Here is an 18,406-nt window from a genome sequence, read left to right as displayed (position 1 = left end):
CCATGGAGATCATCTACCTGCTGACTGGAGAGGTGAGGGATTCTGGGTAATGTCAGTATGGAGATCATCTACCTGCTGACTGGAGAGGTGAGGGATTCAGGGTAATGTCACCATGGAGATCATCTACCTGCTGACTGGAGAGGTGAGGGATTCTGGGTAATGTCAGTATGGAGATCATCTACCTGCTGACTGGAGAGGTGAGGGATTCTGGGTAATGTCACCATGGAGATCATCTACCTGCTGGCTGGAGAGGTGAGGGATTCTGGGTAATGTCAGTATGGAGATCATCTAACTGCTGGCTGGAGAGGTGAGGGATTCTGGGTAATGTCAGTATGGAGATCATCTACCTGCTGGCTGGAGAGGTGAGGGATTCTGGGTAATGTCAGTATGGAGATCATCTACCTGCTGACTGGAGAGGTGAGGGATTCTGGGTAATGTCACCATGGAGATCATCTACCTGCTGGCTGGAGAGGTGAGGGATTCTGGGTAATGTCAGCCTGGAGATCATCTACCTGCTGACTGGAGAGGTGATGGATTCTGGGTAATGTCACCATGGAGATCATCTACCTGCTGACTGGAGAGGTGAGGGATTCTGGGTAATGTCAGTATGGAGATCATCTACCTGCTGACTGGAGAGGTGAGGGATTCTGGGTAATGTCATATGGAGATCATCTACCTGCTGACTGGAGAGGTGAGGGATTCTGGGTAATGTCATTATGGAGATCATCTACCTGCTGACTGGAGAGGTGAGGGATTCTGGGTAATGTCAGTATGGAGATCATCTACCTGCTGGCTGGAGAGGTGAGGGATTCTGGGTAATGTCAGTATGGAGATCATCTACCTGCTGACTGGAGAGGTGAGGGATTCTGGGTAATGTCACCATGGAGATCATCTACCTGCTGGCTGGAGAGGTGAGGGATTCTGGGTAATGTCAGCCTGGAGATCATCTACCTGCTGACTGGAGAGGTGAGGGATTCTGGGTAATGTCACCATGGAGATCATCTACCTGCTGGCTGGAGAGGTGAGGGATTCTGGGTAATGTCACCATGGAGATCATCTACCTGCTGACTGGAGAGGTGAGGGATTCTGGGTAATGTCATATGGAGATCATCTACCTGCTGACTGGAGAGGTGAGGGATTCTGGGTAATGTCATTATGGAGATCATCTACCTGCTGGCTGGAGAGGTGAGGGATTCTGGGTAATGTCACCATGGAGATCATCTACCTGCTGGCTGGAGAGGTGAAGGATTCTGGGTAATGTCACCATGGAGATCATCTACCTGCTGGCTGGAGAGGTGAAGGATTCTGGGTAATGTCATTATGGAGATCATCTACCTGCTGACTGGAGAGGTGAGGGATTCTGGGTAATGTCACCATGGAGATCATCTACCTGCTGACTGGAGAGGTGAGTGATTCTGGGTAATGTCAGTATGGAGATCATCTACCTGCTGACTGGAGAGGTGAGGGATTCTGGGTAATGTCACCATGGAGCTCATCTACCTGCTGACTGGAGAGGTGAGGGATTCTGGGTAATGTCAGTATGGAGATCATCTACCTGCTGACTGGAGAGGTGAGGGATTCTGGGTAATGTCATTATGGAGATCATCTACCTGCTGACTGGAGAGGTGAGGGATTCTGGGTAATTTCAGTATGGAGATCATCTACCTGCTGACTGGAGAGGTGAGGGAGTCTGGGTAATGTCAGTATGGAGATCATCTACCTGCTGACTGGAGAGGTGAGGGATTCTGGGTAATGTCAGTATGGAGATCATCTACCTGCTGACTGGAGAGGTGAGGGATTCTGGGTAATGTCATATGGAGATCATCTACCTGCTGACTGGAGAGGTGAGGGATTCTGGGTAATGTCATTATGGAGATCATCTACCTGCTGGCTGGAGAGGTGAGGGATTCTGGGTAATGTCACTATGGAGATCATCTACCTGCTGGCTGGAGAGGTGAAGGATTCTGGGTAATGTCATTATGGAGATCATCTACCTGCTGACTGGAGAGGTGAGGGATTCTGGGTAATGTCAGTATGGAGATCATCTACGTGCTGACTGGAGAGGTGAGGGATTCTGGGTAATGTCATTATGGAGATCATCTACCTGCTGGCTGGAGAGGTGAGGGATTCTGGGTAATGTCAGTATGGAGATCATCTACCTGCTGACTGGAGAGGTGAGGGATTCTGGGTAATGTCACCATGGAGATCATCTACCTGCTGGCTGGAGAGGTGAGGGATTCTGGGTAATGTCATTATGGAGATCATCTACCTGCTGACTGGAGAGGTGAGGGATTCTGGGTAATGTCACCATGGAGATCATCTACCTGCTGGCTGGAGAGGTGAGGGATTCTGGGTAATGTCATTATGGAGATCATCTACCTGCTGGCTGGAGAGGTGAGGGATTCTGGGTAATGTCATTATGGAGATCATCTACCTGCTGGCTGGAGAGGTGAGGGATTCTGGGTAATGTCATTATGGAGATCATCTACCTGCTGGCTGGAGAGGTGAGGGATTCTGGGTAATGTCAGCATGGAGATCATCTACCTGCTGGCTGGAGAGGTGAGGGATTCTGGGTAATGTCAGCATGGAGATCATCTACCTGCTGGCTGGAGAGGTGAGGGATTCTGGGTAATGTCATTATGGAGATCATCTACCTGCTGGCTGGAGAGGTGAGGGATTCTGGGTAATGTCAGCATGGAGATCATCTACCTGCTGACTGGAGAGGTGAGGGATTCTGGGTAATGTCAGCATGGAGATCATCTACCTGCTGACTGGAGAGGTGAGGGATTCTGGGTAATGTCATTATGGAGATCATCTACCTGCTGACTGGAGAGGTGAGGGATTCTGGGTAATGTCATTATGGAGATCATCTACCTGCTGACTGGAGAGGTGAGGGATTCTGGGTAATGTCAGTATGGAGATCATCTACCTGCTGGCTGGAGAGGTGAGGGATTCTGGGTAATGTCAGCATGGAGATCATCTACCTGCTGACTGGAGAGGTGAGGGATTCTGGGTAATGTCAGTATGGAGATCATCTACCTGCTGACTGGAGAGGTGAGGGATTCTGGGTAATGTCAGTATGGAGATCATCTACGTGCTGGCTGGAGAGGTGAAGGATTCTGGGTAATGTCATTATGGAGATCATCTACCTCCTGGCTGGAGAGGTGAGGGATTCTGGGTAATGTCAGTATGGAGATCATCTACCTGCTGGCTGGAGAGGTGAGGGATTCTGGGTAATGTCAGTATGGAGATCATCTACCTGCTGACTGGAGAGGTGAGGGATTCTGGGTAATGTCAGCATGGAGATAGTCTACCTGCTGGCTGGAGAGGTGAGGGATTCTGGGTAATGTCATTATGGAGATCATCTACCTGCTGACTGGAGAGGTGAGGGATTCTGGGTAATGTCAGTATGGAGATCATCTACCTGCTGACTGGAGAGGGGAGGGATTCTGGGTAATGTCATTATGGAGATCATCTACCTGCTGACTGGAGAGGGGAGGGATTCTGGGTAATGTCATTATGGAGATCATCTACCTGCTGACTGGAGAGGTGAGGGATTCTGGGTAATGTCAGTATGGAGATCATCTACCTGCTGACTGGAGAGGTGAGGGATTCTGGGTAATGTCAGTATGGAGATCATCTACCCGCTGGCTGGAGAGGTGAGGGATTCTGGGTAATGTCAGTATGGAGATCATCTACCTGCTGACTGGAGAGGTGAGGGATTCTGGGTAATGTCATTATGGAGATCATCTACCTGCTGACTGGGGAGGTGAGGGATTCTGGGTAATGTCAGTATGGAGATCATCTACCTGCTGGCTGGAGAGGTGAGGGATTCTGGGTAATGTCAGTATGGAGATCATCTACCTGCTGACTGGAGAGGTGAGGGATTCTGGGTAATGTCAGTATGGAGATCATCTACCTGCTGGCTGGAGAGGTGAGGGATTCTGGGTAATGTCAGTATGGAGATCATCTACCTGCTGACTGGAGAGGTGAGGGATTCTGGGTAATGTCATTATGGAGATCATCTACCTGCTGACTGGAGAGGTGAGGGATTCTGGGTAATGTCAGTATGGAGATCATCTACCTGCTGACTGGAGAGGTGAGGGATTCTGGGTAATGTCATTATGGAGATCATCTACCTGCTGACTGGAGAGGTGAGGGATTCTGGGTAATGTCATTATGGAGATCATCTACCTGCTGACTTGAGAGGTGAGGGATTCTGGGTAATGTCAGTATGGAGATCATCCACCATACTATTAAATATAATTTTCAGTGTGTTACTAGAATAATATTGTGCTCCCACTGGCCAGCTTTTCCCTGCTGTTTCAATAGAAGGGATTCTAGCCACAAATAGGAGCATACAGCTTAAAAGACTTATTAGGACTGTTTCACCCACGGATGGTGGTTCAAATTACTATGGACTGTTACAATTTTCACAACTTATTGTTACAATTTACACATTTCCATCTGGTTTGCGCATATTGAAGATTTGAGCATTATTATTGCTACTGTGATTTATTTATTGTATAACATTGTTTAGCAGACCCACCACTGTTGCTAATTTCCTATCCCATTCTAAATACTGTGGTTTTGAATATACCTATTCTATTATTATAAGTGTTAGTAACGATCTCCTGGTCTCAGCAATAGGATTCTTTCCTTTTGCTATCCTTATTCTTTCTATTACTTTTTCAGCCTAAGGTGTGGGTTGATTTACTGGGATTTGAGGAGTTACACACTTTTCTTGAGACCATTACCTTAACCTTCCTATTTATCAGAAGGGAAGTAATTCTTCTTCTGGTGATCCTTTATTTTACAATTATCTACTGGCCAGAAAAGTTTAAATTTTTCACAATTCTTAAAAATATACTTTATACATAACATATTAATATAAAATACCATATCCCTGGGTAGCTGAGGGTGATGTGAGCAACATATAAAACATTCGTGAAAATCTGTTGGGTAAAGTTATACCGTGTGAAAGTTTGACCGTCTCTTCACGAGATTGTAGCCGACTCAGAGTTCCATAGAATCAGGGACAAGAGACTGTCTTCTTCGGATGAAATTTGCACGAAAACCGCTGTAAGTATTTTTAATCTGGTTCGTGGAGAATGCTTCACTCGTTCTTCTGTTACAAACTCCCCAACGCCGTTTTTCTACTGTATTTAGAAGGTTTTCGTATGGGACTTCCAGAGGGGGACCGGGTGTTCGTCAAGTGCCATGCCGAAAACAGTTCCAGGCACTCGACGACCAAGTCACACTGACCGCCGTTCGGGAATTAAGATGGGCGCCATCCAATTTTCTCGCCACGTGTTCGTAGGCTGAAATGGGGGCCACCTCGGAGCAGTCAATTAACTTGCGGTTTTTGTGCAGTTACTCAGAGTTCGAAGTTTTAATTGCTACCCAGGGTGGTCTTCGTTCGGTAAGATTACTATTTTACCGAATAAAGGCAAGTAACGAATGAACCAGTAATAAAGGTGTGGCAAACCTAGCCACTTCAGACTAGAAAACTGTGTCCTTAAAGGTTGTCCAGAACATTGCTGCCATTTTGTGTTTAATGTACTGTTCTTGCTGTATAGAAATGTATCTGTGCTGGTAATTCCTATAGAATTCGCACGCTGGCAGCCGAAAGCCGCTAGCATTTACCTAGCTGTTTCACGAACAGCTGTTTTACCGGCTGTTCGGGAAACAAATTATGTACCGAACCCAAGCCCACACACTGAGGGTCGTGTGGCACCAATTACCGGATTGCAACATTGTTGCTATCGGTAATTAAGTGTGTTCCTAGGTGGCCGTCGTTCGACTACCGACCACGCGGCGGTCGGCCATCTTGGATCTTTTGTCTCCCCAGCGGTGTTTGGTCGTCGAGCGCGTGGAACTGAATACGGCTACTCGACGACACGAACATCGCTGTACTTCCAGGCCGTTCGGGAGCTCCGGTCTTCTCCTATTACGGCTCCCCATCGGTGTTCGGTACTTTTTAACTAATTCAACGGCATTCGGTTGGTTTAGCTGGGATCTGAGCGGTAATCACACGAAATGTGCACTCAGACCCCAGCTATCTACTGAACGTCCGTTCGTGCAAATAAAGTGAATATTATTGAAGTTATAGATTTTCATGTGAATTGCCGGTTCTGCTGCACGGAGGGATAATCCACTTAACGGTGTATTTCAGTGGGAGTGTCCCTCTCGTGCAGCAGTGCCTGATGGGAGAATTGCTACAAATGTTAAGTCCCCCATGTAGTCCCTCACTGTGTTACCCCTGCTAGGTCAGTAAAGAAACCCCTTGCATGGGGACTTGCATAAATACCGGAAGCAATGAATAAAGACCTCAGTTGACTCCCAGAACTGTGTTTTGTCCGGTTACTGGGAGATTTGGGATATTGCCTTACTTTTCAGCGCTGACTGTGGATTTACCTTTAATACCAGTGGAGATCGTGGGATTTAATATTGCCGCTCCGCTACAAAAGGTAATAAATACATGAATAAAGTAGCAGGGAGGGAGAAAACTGAATGAGTGAAGGGTGATTCTTCACACCTGACTTTTGGCTTTCCCTCATCGTTGTGTCTCATTCTGTGTCCCTGACCTTGGCAAGTATTCTGACTATTCTCTGGTGTCAGGGTACCTGAGGCCTCTACCTCTAAGGGAGGTAGAGACTTGGTGGTTTATCCGTCCAGGCGAGCTGTTTCCTCCGTTCCTCGCGGTTCATCCAGCCACTTAAACACCGGCCGCGAGGAATCCACGTCCTTTTCTAGCAGGACGCTCAATACGTGACGTCATGACGCTATCACGAGCGACCTGCCACTCAAGTGTCCGATATCCAATCGGCACTTGTCAGAGGCGTGCTTACCATCCGGAGCCAGGGTATTTAAGCTTACTTCTCTCTTCAGCTCATTGCCCTGTCGTGGTTCTAGCTTGTCTAGTCACTCAGTGCTCTGGTATTCTAGTTTGCTCTATTTGGTTTTGACTCGGCTTGTTGTACTTCCCTGCTTCTCTGTTCTCCCTTGACCCGGCTTGTCTCTCGCTCATCTGTCTTCTCGTTCCCTCGACCTCGGCTTGTCTCTGACTATTCTCTATTACTCTCGGTACGTTAGTCCGGCCATTCTAAGGCCCGGTATACGTACCTTTCCACTCTTTGTACTCTGCGTGTTGGATCCCTGTCCCGATCCTGACATTACGACAGGGCCAATGGATCCTGCAGGTACAAATAGTCAGCTTGGTTCTTCTGATCCCAGGTTTGACGCCATGGAACATAGGATGGATCAGATGGCATTAGCACTACAGGCACTTTTGTCTCGTGCTAGTAACCCACCTGAGGAGACACGTACTCCTTCTATTTCTCCTGCAGTCTCAGGTCTAGAGGTAGCCACTGTAGGTGCTTCTTCCCGTATTACCCCACCAGTACGCTATGGCGGGTCACCGGAGAAGTGCCGTGGTTTTCTGAACCAGATTAGCATCCATTTCGAATTACAACCCCGCTCTTATCCTACAGATAGAGCGAAGGTTGGATTTGTTATTACTTTACTCATTGAGAAAGCTCTGAGATGGGCCAATCCTTTATGGGAGAATGATAATCCACTAGTCTATAATTATAATGCCTTTGTAGCTGCGTTTAGAAGAACTTTTGACCCTCCTGGTAGAAAGGTCAATGCAGCTAGATTACTGTTGCGCCTTAGACAGGACAATCGAACACTTGTGGACTATGCACTAGAGTTCAGGTCCTTGGCGGCAGAAGTTAAGTGGAACGAACAGGCTTATATAGATGTGTTTCTGAATGGGTTATCAGATGTAATTCTTGACGAGGTCGCTACTAGAGAACTCCCTGAGAATTTGGAGGATTTAATTTCTTTTATATCTCGTATTGATGAACGCATAAGAGAGAGGCAGAACACTCGAGATAGGAACCGTAGACCCTCCTTTAAACTAGCGCCTAACTTTCAAAATTCTGAGTTCGAGGACTTACGTATTTCTGAACCTATGCAGATAGGCAGTACTCATCTCACAGAGAGAGAGAGACAGTACAGAAGAAGGGAGGGTTTATGTATGTATTGTGGAGTCAGAGGACATTTACGCCTAAATTGTCCTAATCGTTCGGGAAACGCTCGCACCTAAGTTTCTCTAGAGGACAGGCCTTGGGTGTTTCTACTTTGTCCTCTATTCACAACTACAAAGAGTTCAGGCTTCTGTTACCCGTTTCTTTGAGGTGGGAGAAGGGAGTAGTAAAGACTATGGCACTAATCGATTCTGGAGCTGCTGAGAGCTTTATAGATCAGGGTTTTGTTGCCAAGCATGCTATCCCATCCCAGTTAAAAGAGACACCACTGGCTGTTGAGGCCATCGATGGTAGACCGTTACTTGAGCCTGTTATTTTCCATGAGACCATACCGATTAACTTAACTGTTGGCATCCTACATAAAGAGGATATATCCTTAATGCTCATTTCTTCTCCGTCTATTCCCATAGTCCTGGGGTACTCCTGGTTGAGGAGACACAACCCTATTATTAATTGGGAGTCTGGGGAGATAGTTTCGTGGGGAAAGAATTGTCAAGAAAAATGCTTGCGGAAGGTCTTACCTCTCGGATTAACTAACACATCGACTACCTCTGACAATCCTACAGAGACACAAATTCCGCCTCAGTATCTAGATTTAAAGGCAGTATTTGACAAAAAGAAAGCCGATACCTTACCCCCACACAGGTCCTTTGATTGCAAAATTAACCTACTCCCTGGTACCATGCCTCCCAGAGGTCATGTATACCCATTATCTACTAAAGAGAACTCAGTTCTAGAGGAGTATATTCACGAGAATTTAGACAAGGGATTCATCAGGAGGTCCTCCTCCCCTGCCGGGGCTGGATTTTTTTTTGTTAAAAAGAAAGATGGTTCTTTGAGACCTTGTATTGATTATCGAGGCTTGAATAAGATAACCATTAAAAATGCCTACCCGATTCCCTTGATCACCGAACTCTTCGATCGTTTGAAGGGCTCTACAATTTTCACCAAGTTAGACCTCAGAGGGGCATATAACTTGGTGAGAATCCAGCAGGGACATGAGTGGATGACGGCATTCAATACTCGATATGGTCACTATGAATATACTGTTATGCCTTTTGGGTTATGCAATGCGCCAGCTGTATTCCAGGATCTGATAAATGAGGTTCTTAGGGAATTTCAGCAAGATTGCGTCATTGTATACCTAGATGATATACTCATTCATTCTAGTGAGATTGAGACTCATCACAAGCAAGTCAGGAGGGTTTTGCACAAGCTTCTCCAGCATGGCTTGTACTGCAAGTTGGAGAAATGTAGCTTTGATCAAACTCAGGTAACCTTTCTCGGCTATGTGATCTCTGGGGAGGGATTTAAGATGGATCCGGATAAGCTCCAATCCATTCTAGAGTGGCCTTTACCCAAAGGTCTTAAAGCCGTACAGAGATTTATTGGTTTTTCTAATTATTATAGGCGCTTTATTAAGGGCTATTCTTCCATTATCGCACCTATCACTAATATGACCAAACAGGGGGCTGATACTAAGAATTGGACTACTGAAGCTCTCCTTGCGTTCAAAACCCTCAAGGAGCTTTTCGCTTCCGCTCCAATTTTAGTTCACCCCGACACTTCTCTGCCTTTTCTACTTGAGGTAGACGCATCAGAGACTGGTTTAGGTGCTGTTCTATCTCAAAGGTTGGGGGTTGATAAACCATTACATCCATGTGGATTTTTCTCTAAAAAATTGACCGGTACTGAAAGCAGATATGACATTGGTGACAGAGAATTACTAGCGGTTATCAAGGCTTTGAAAGAGTGGAGACATTTATTGGAAGGTACATTACATCCTGTTACCATTCTAACTGACCACAAAAATTTGTCTTATATCGGAGAGGCTAAGCGGTTGTCCTCCAGGCAGGCTCGTTGGTCGTTGTTTCTTACCCATTTCAATTACGTTCTGACTTACAGACCTGGGTCAAAGAATTCTAAAGCCGATGCGCTATCTCGCCAATATGAGCCCTCTGCTTCAGTTGAACCACTTATGTCCTCCATTGTACCCAAATGCAATATTATTGCTAATACCAGTCTCAAAATTCATTCTCCGCTACTTGACCAGATCTTGAAGTCACAACATCTAGCTCCCGGAAACACTCCTGAGGGAAGAAACTTTGTTCCTCCTGAACTTCAACTGGAGCTCTTACAATGTTTTCACGAAAGTAAAATAGCTGGTCATCCTGGTATTCGCAAGACATACTCTTTGATATCCAAGGATTTCTGGTGGTCTTCACTGCGAAAAGATATTGAGGAGTTCGTCGCAGCTTGTGAAACTTGTGCCAAGACTAAACTACCTCATGCATCTCCATGTGGTCTGTTACACCCCTTGGACATTCCTGAGAAACCTTGGTCCTGTTTGTCCATAGACTTTATCGTTGATTTGCCTGCTTCCAAGAGACAGACTGTTATTCTCACGGTGGTGGATAGATTTACTAAGATGGCCCATTTCGTGCCATTACCTAAACTTCCGACTTCTCCTGAATTGGCGGAGATTTTTGCAAGAGAGGTTTTTCGCCTACATGGGATTCCTTCGGAGATTGTCTCTGATAGAGGCTCTCAATTTGTCTCACGTTTCTGGAGATCCTTTTGTTCTCAAATGGGCATCAAATTGAACTTCTCCTCGGCCTATCACCCTCAGTCTAACGGAGCTGCTGAACGTACCAATCAAAAGATCGAACAGTATCTGCGTTGCTTTGTTTCCGAACACCAGGACGATTGGGTCGGTCTGATTCCTTGGGCGGAGTTCGCACACAATAACCTTGTTTGCGATTCAACTCGCTCTAGCCCTTTCTTCATGAACTATGGCTTTCATCCTTCGATTTTTCCTTCGGTTTCCTCTTCTCAGGGGATACCGTCGGTTGATGATCATGTCGCCAACCTGAAGAAATTATGGGATCAGACTCGGCAAATTCTGTTACATAGTTCCTCGTTGTTCAAGAAACACGCTGACAAGCATAGAAGAGCGGCTCCTGTTTTTGTTCCTGGGGATAGGGTATGGTTAAGTACTAAGAACATTCGACTAAAAGTTCCATCTATGAAATTTGCTCCTCGCTACATAGGTCCTTACAGGGTTCTCACTCGTATCAATCCGGTTGCGTATCGCCTTGCTCTGCCACCTGCCTTACGCATTCCTAACTCTTTTCATGTCTCCTTGTTGAAACCTCTTATTTGCAACAAATTCTCCTCTAAGGTCTCCTCGCCTCGTCCTGTTCAGGTGGAGGGTCGGGAGGAGTACGAGGTCAGCTCCATCGTTGATTCCAGAATTTCAAGGGGAAAATTGCAATATCTGGTCAACTGGAGGGGATATGGTCCTGAGGAGAGGAGTTGGGTACCTCAGGAGGACGTTCATGCCTCTCGCCTTCGCAGAGCATTTCACCTCCGCTTCCCATCTCGCCCCGGTTCCTTCCGCCCGGTGGGCGTATCTGAGAGGGGGGGTACTGTCAGGGTACCTGAGGCCTCTACCTCTAAGGGAGGTAGAGACTTGGTGGTTTATCCGTCCAGGCGAGCTGTTTCCTCCGTTCCTCGCGGTTCATCCAGCCACTTAAACACCGGCCGCGAGGAATCCACGTCCTTTTCTAGCAGGACGCTCAATACGTGACGTCATGACGCTATCACGAGCGACCTGCCACTCAAGTGTCCGATATCCAATCGGCACTTGTCAGAGGCGTGCTTACCATCCGGAGCCAGGGTATTTAAGCTTACTTCTCTCTTCAGCTCATTGCCCTGTCGTGGTTCTAGCTTGTCTAGTCACTCAGTGCTCTGGTATTCTAGTTTGCTCTATTTGGTTTTGACTCGGCTTGTTGTACTTCCCTGCTTCTCTGTTCTCCCTTGACCCGGCTTGTCTCTCGCTCATCTGTCTTCTCGTTCCCTCGACCTCGGCTTGTCTCTGACTATTCTCTATTACTCTCGGTACGTTAGTCCGGCCATTCTAAGGCCCGGTATACGTACCTTTCCACTCTTTGTACTCTGCGTGTTGGATCCCTGTCCCGATCCTGACATCTGGTACTTTAAGTCCGGCCATTCTAAGGCCCGGTAAGACGTTACCTTTAGTCCTAGGTGTGATACAGTTCTGCGTGCTGGATCAACTAGTAATCCTGACAAATATACAGTGTGTCTTGGCTTGTTGTATACTGTAGCGAAGCTCCCTGTACCCCGGCTGGCTACCTCCGCCAGAGGGGTTGCTTCCTAGCTGGGACCAGGGGAAACGGGTGGAAAACTAGCTCTTTTAGTCCTAACAAGGACTTTCCCCGCTGCATCCCCTGCAAGCTGGAACAGTAGACACAGGGGTTAAGTCTTCCTTCCCTCCAGTAACCAGACACCACACCGTTCTTGAGGTACAAACTCTGACAATCTTTATTTGGAACCCACAGGGGGTCTCCATTCAAAGTAAACCCAAAACATAAGCCCACCCGGCATCGCTGTGTCTGGGAGATAATTAAGTTCCCTCTCAGGTCCAGAGGGTAATCCCTCCCATGATCCTCTGTGCCTGAGAGATAACCAAGTTCCCTCCCAGGTCCAGTAAAAGTCTACAATAGTTCCAAACCCCCCACACACACATTTTAATGTTACAAAAGAAAGAGGTTAATTCATTGTAAGAAAGGACAGAGCTTACAACCTGAGTTACTCTTTGAAGCTGGGGACTCCAACAGAGATATTTGGTAAGGTGTGAGAAGTCACACCTAAATGCCCTGGAAGCCTGGTTTGCCTCTTAGATAGGAAGTCCTTTGACATGTTAATGCTCATCAGCTTTCAGAAAAAAAACAACCCCTTGTGTTTCAATATCATATCCAGAATGGGACAAGCACAATCTTCCAATCCAGCCCAAACATGATTTGCGAACAAGGGGACCCCACAACCAATACATTGCCTCTTAAACAGGGAGATCCCCAACATGAGTATTTGAATCAATGCATGCAAGAAAGTGGGCATAAGTGGGCATGGTACTCTGTGACGGCGGTCCGTCACGTATACACTTATCAAAAAAGTTCTGTGATGTGATGTCCTAGCTACACTATGGTTCAATTCTTGGCTCCTCTACCTGAGCTATCAGAGTTGACATTTTGTGCTACAGCTTACAATACCTTATTCAACATAACAAGCATGTTCTCTGTATAGCAATGTATGACCATTCATTGTCTACTGACCATATGTGAGACCACAGGTTGTGAACACTGCACAGCTCTATTCAGTGCTCCCGTGGTCCTTACTCAGAGTAGGGATCCAGAAATTTTTAATGCACGTATTACATTAGTTGTGGAGATGTGCATGCAAGCAATGATACACTGTGTCCTTGTTATGTTTATCCTGTTATTTAGGATCATGTGTTTGTGAAGAAATCCAGTGACTGTGTGTTAGGAGGATCTGACAGCACCCACAGCACCGTGCCTCCACCTCGCTCACTGCTACAAATGAGAAACAATGAGCAGAAGGTCCTGAAACTGACCAATAAGATCATCCACCTCCTGACTGGAGAGGTGAGGCTGCTGGGAATGGGACATCATGGAGTAAAATCAAGGGATGTGTCTGGATGGTGACTGTATCACTGTGTGTTTGTATAAGGTGTGAGGACGTCATCATCTTTGTTTCCCTGTAGGTTTGGCAGTATTTAGATGGACACAAGGAATCTCACAGTGATGTGATATTGGAGAACCGTCAGTCAGTCAGCTCACTGGGTAAGAGGATTTAATAATATGAATTTCATGGAATAACTAATATTCTGATGATTACATGTCATATGTGTGTGTGCGCTCTGTGATGTGGTTGGTGCCGGATGTAATGTGTCATTCTTTTGTATAATTTAATGGATAGTGTGTATGTGTGTGCGTGTATATGATGAAGACGTGGATGTTGTATATTGTGTGTGGAGTGCAACCAGAACATAACGTGTGAGCTAGCTCCTACAGACAGACTAAACTTGTCAAGCTACATACAAATCCAGAATTTGGCACTAAAAGTAATCATCAAACACATCTCACCTCCTGACCCACTCTGGAAGCAGTGAAATGTGACTGTCAGATTAGCAAGTTGTATGTTCTGCTTCCGGTTGCTTTTAAATCAGAACCATTGCTTCCTAGGATTTCCAGATGTTTAACCCCTTAAGGACCATACTTCAGTAATAAAAGGGAATCATGACATGTCACACATGTCATGTGTCCTTAAGGGGTTACAAATACATTTACTTATCCCTATGTATCAGATGCTGCCCAGCCAACTGTTCCCCTTACAACAGGCGGCCAGAGTTCCATTCTTGGGGTTATATTGTTGCTATATGGTTTAACCAAGTGCTTCTCAAACCAGTCCTCATGACCCACCAACAATCCAGGATTTATGTATCCTTTATGTATTTCAAAGGACATACTGACAAAAACTGGACTGTTGTTGGTACAAACAATAAAAGCAAAAATATTATCATGCAGTGACCTACAATAAACAATAAGAAGTAGGCAGCATTTACATGATATGAATTAACTTTGGAGGGGGAGATATACAGGAATTGTGTTATATTGTTATATTTTGCCTCGTCTCATTTAAATCCTATTTTTCTGGCATTCAGTTCATACGAATGGATTATACGAACTTTTATAAAGTCTTGTTCGTCGGTACGAACGATAGCCCACCCAGCCTTTGGCGTGTGCCGCCACTTAACCTCGTCACCCCTCGAAGTACCGAATGGCCGACCACCCGGCGAGCGGAGTGTGCCGCTCATTAACCGCACAAGGCGTTGCGGTCTGCGGTTAACCACAAGCTAATCGACGGTCCCAGGGGACCCTCCATTTGTGCCCAATTTCCCAAAGGGAAACTACCGAAAGACTCACGAATGGGGGACCACCTACGTTCTGGCGTGTGGCATTGATTAGAATGTTCATGTTGCGGTTAACCGCAGGTTAAGTACCCCTTCCGGGCGGTCTCCGTTCGTGTCTCGATCGGCCGGGACAACCAGACGGGTAGCGGGGATTCGTATGACTATCTACCCGACCTCCGCTCCATAAGTACAGAGTCGAGGCCCCGCTGTCCATTGACGGACCTAAAAACATGGCCGCCATCGAGGTCTTACAATCAAACTACCGAACCAGACTTTATATAGCAGAAACCTCCCGTTCTGTTCGTGGGATCTGGGCGCAATTCGTACAATTGATGCATCCAGATCTGAGCTACCGAACGATTCATGGAACGGACTATATGTTGTTAATAATGCCTAAGTTATATATTTTTATGCTGTTTGCTGGAATATAATAAAGCATGGTCTTTTGGGCGCTTGGAGATAATTAGATTGTATAACCGTTGGCCTCATTATCTCCAAGCTGGGCGGGTACTAATTTGAAAGATACATTGTATTGTGATTGGTTGACTCGTTGCATTGTACCTGTATCCCACCAGGTCCATAGGGGGCTGTCCCTGGACGTGGGGACTTGCATGAATCGCCATGCTTGTGTGCCAGTAAAGCCAGTTAGTTTTACCCTCAACTTGCAGCCTCAACTCGTGTTGTAGGGATCCGGGAATCCTAGCTTTACTATAGCTAGTGGGAGATTCTACATTTACAGGTTTCTACCGATTGAAACATTGTTCGACTCTCTGACTTCGGGAACCAGGACATCCAAGCGATCCAACCTCCTGCTAGACCGGAGGCAATCGTAACAGTACATAATCTAATCATTGATACTGAGCATAATCTAATCATTGTACATAATCTAATCATTGATACTGAGCATAATCTAATCATTGATACTGAGCATAATCTAATCATTGATACTGAGCATAATCTAATCATTGATACTGAGCATAATCTAATCATTGATACTGAGCATAATCTAATCATTGATACTGAGCATAATCTAATCATTGATACTGAGCATAATCTAATCATTGATACTGAGCATAATCTAATCATTGATACTGAGCATAATCTAATCATTGATACTGAGCATAATCTAATCATTGATACTGAGCATAATCTAATCATTGTACATAATCTAATCATTGATACTGAGCATAATCTAATCATTGATACTGAGCATAATCTAATCATTGTACATAATCTAATCATTGTACATAATCTAATCATTGATACTGAGCATAATCTAATCATTGATACTGAGCATAATCTAATCATTGATACTGAGCATAATCTAATCATTGTACATACTCTAATCATTGATACTGAGCATAATCTAATCATTGCTACTGAGCATAATCTAATCATTGATACTGAGCATAATCTAATCATTGTACATAATCTAATCATTGATACTGAGCATAATCTAATCATTGCTACTGAGCATAATCTAATCATTGATACTGAGCATAATCTAATCATTGTACATAATCTAATCATTGATACTGAGCATAATCTAATCATTGATACTGAGCATGATCTAATCATTGTACATAATCTAATCATTGATACTGAGCATAATCTAATCATTGATACTGAGCATAATCTAATCATTGATACTGAGCATAATCTAATCATTGATACTGAGCATAATCTAATCATTGCTACTGAGCATAATCTAATCATTGATACTGAGCATAATCTAATCATTGTACATAATCTAATCATTGATACTGAGCATAATCTAATCATTGCTACTGAGCATAATCTAATCATTGATACTGAGCATAATCTAATCATTGATACTGAGCATAATCTAATCATTGTACATAATCTAATCATTGATACTGAGCATAATCTAATCATTGATACTGAGCATAATCTAATCATTTATACTGAGCATAATCTAATCCATGGATACTGAGCATAATCTAATCATTGATACTGAGCATAATCTAATCATTGCTACTGAGCATAATCTAATCATTGATACTGAGCATAATCTAATCATTGATACTGAGCATAATCTAATCATTGTACATAATCTAATCATTGATACTGAGCATAATCTAATCATTGATACTGAGCATAATCTAATCATTTATACTGAGCATAATCTAATCCATGGATACTGAGCATAATCTAATCATTGATACTGAGCATAATCTAATCATTGTACATAATTTAATCATTTATACTGAGCATAATCTAATCCATGGATACTGTGCATAATCTAATCATTGATACTGAGCATAATCTAATCATTGATACTGAGCATAATCTAATCATTGATACTGAGCATAATCTAATCATTGTACATAGCAAAAGAAAAAACTGAAATGGGTCAACTAAAACAGTGCACCCAAAATCAGAATCTAAACCCTAAATAGATCTGCTCCGCCAATTAATTGCAAAGAGTTGCCAGTAATGGAGCATGAAACAAACTAATTACAGTATATATGAATCTTTATTAGTCCCTCTTAAGGGAAATAAAATAAAATAAATAGAGTGAAAAAATGTGTATGTACAGTGACCAAATTATAAAAATAGGATCATCAATTACCATATTTATCGGCGTATAACACACACTTTTTCTCCCTGAAAATAGGGAGAAAATGATGTGTGCGTGTTATACGCCGATATACCATATTTACTTACCTGTCTTGAAGCGTGGGCCAGTGTTCAGCGCGCACCGCGGTACTGGAACTTCAATTTCAGGTTCCGGTTTCCGGCGGGACTGAAAGGAAGTGTGCACACTTCCTTTCAGTCCCGCCGGAAACCGGAACCTGAAATTGAAGTTCCTGTACTGCGGTGCGCACTGTGAAGCCGGCCCACGCTTCAAGACAGGTAAGTAAATATGGGACAAGGGGAGGGGGGACACTATGGGAGGGGGGGAGAACACTATGGGATGAGGGGGGGAGAACACTATGGGATGAGGGGGGGAGAACACTATGGGGGGGAATACTGCGGGAGGAGGGGGAGAATACTATGGAAAGGGGGGGGAACACTATGGGAGGGGGGAACACTATGGGAGGGGGTGGAGAATACTATGGGAGGGGGGGAACACTATGGGAGCGGGGGAACACTATGGGAGGGGGTGGAGAATACTATGGGAGGGGGTGGAGAATACTATGGGAGGGGGTGGACACTATGGGATGAGGGGGGGGAATACTATGGGAGGGGGGGGAAATTTCCTGGAATTTCCTTCTTAAAATGAGGTGCGTGTTATACGCCGGTGCGTGTTATATGCCGATAAATACGGTAATATATCCAAACAATATCATTCACGCGGTATGAATAACTTTAGATAGCTATTGGGAGATAAAGTATTAGCAAGAGCTTATTGTAAATAGCTTCCAAATGCTACCTGGTCCGCAATCAGCTAGATTTACTAGAAAATGTGGGCCCAGCTCACAATATATGCATGGCTCCTACTGAATGTTGAAACAGCTAAGAGAAACGGTTGCAAACAGCTTATAAGCGGACACAGTATCCGTAGGTCGACTATGCAAAGTGTGGACCAGAGAAA

General features: G+C 44.9%; 1 protein-coding gene across 3 annotated transcripts in view; it reads left to right on the top strand.

Annotated features, from left to right (window-relative positions):
* The window catches only part of LOC134575206 (oocyte zinc finger protein XlCOF7.1-like), a 38,287-nt gene that overhangs the window by 16,644 nt on the left and 3,237 nt on the right, over positions 1–18,406 (top strand). For 2 of the 3 annotated variants that reach the window (XM_063434453.1, XM_063434454.1), the window contains exons 3-4: positions 13,361–13,519; positions 13,639–13,717. In XM_063434453.1, coding sequence (XP_063290523.1) covers positions 13,361–13,519; positions 13,639–13,717 — 238 coding nt within the window. Of the gene's footprint in view, positions 1–417; positions 967–13,360; positions 13,520–13,638; positions 13,718–18,406 lie in introns of those variants that run through there. The other variant, XM_063434455.1, reaches the window with a different exon arrangement.

This window comes from Pelobates fuscus, chromosome 10 (genome assembly GCF_036172605.1).
Source record: "Pelobates fuscus isolate aPelFus1 chromosome 10, aPelFus1.pri, whole genome shotgun sequence".
Taxonomy (NCBI): domain Eukaryota; kingdom Metazoa; phylum Chordata; class Amphibia; order Anura; family Pelobatidae; genus Pelobates; species Pelobates fuscus.
This window is presented reverse-complemented; position numbering and strand designations above follow the sequence as displayed.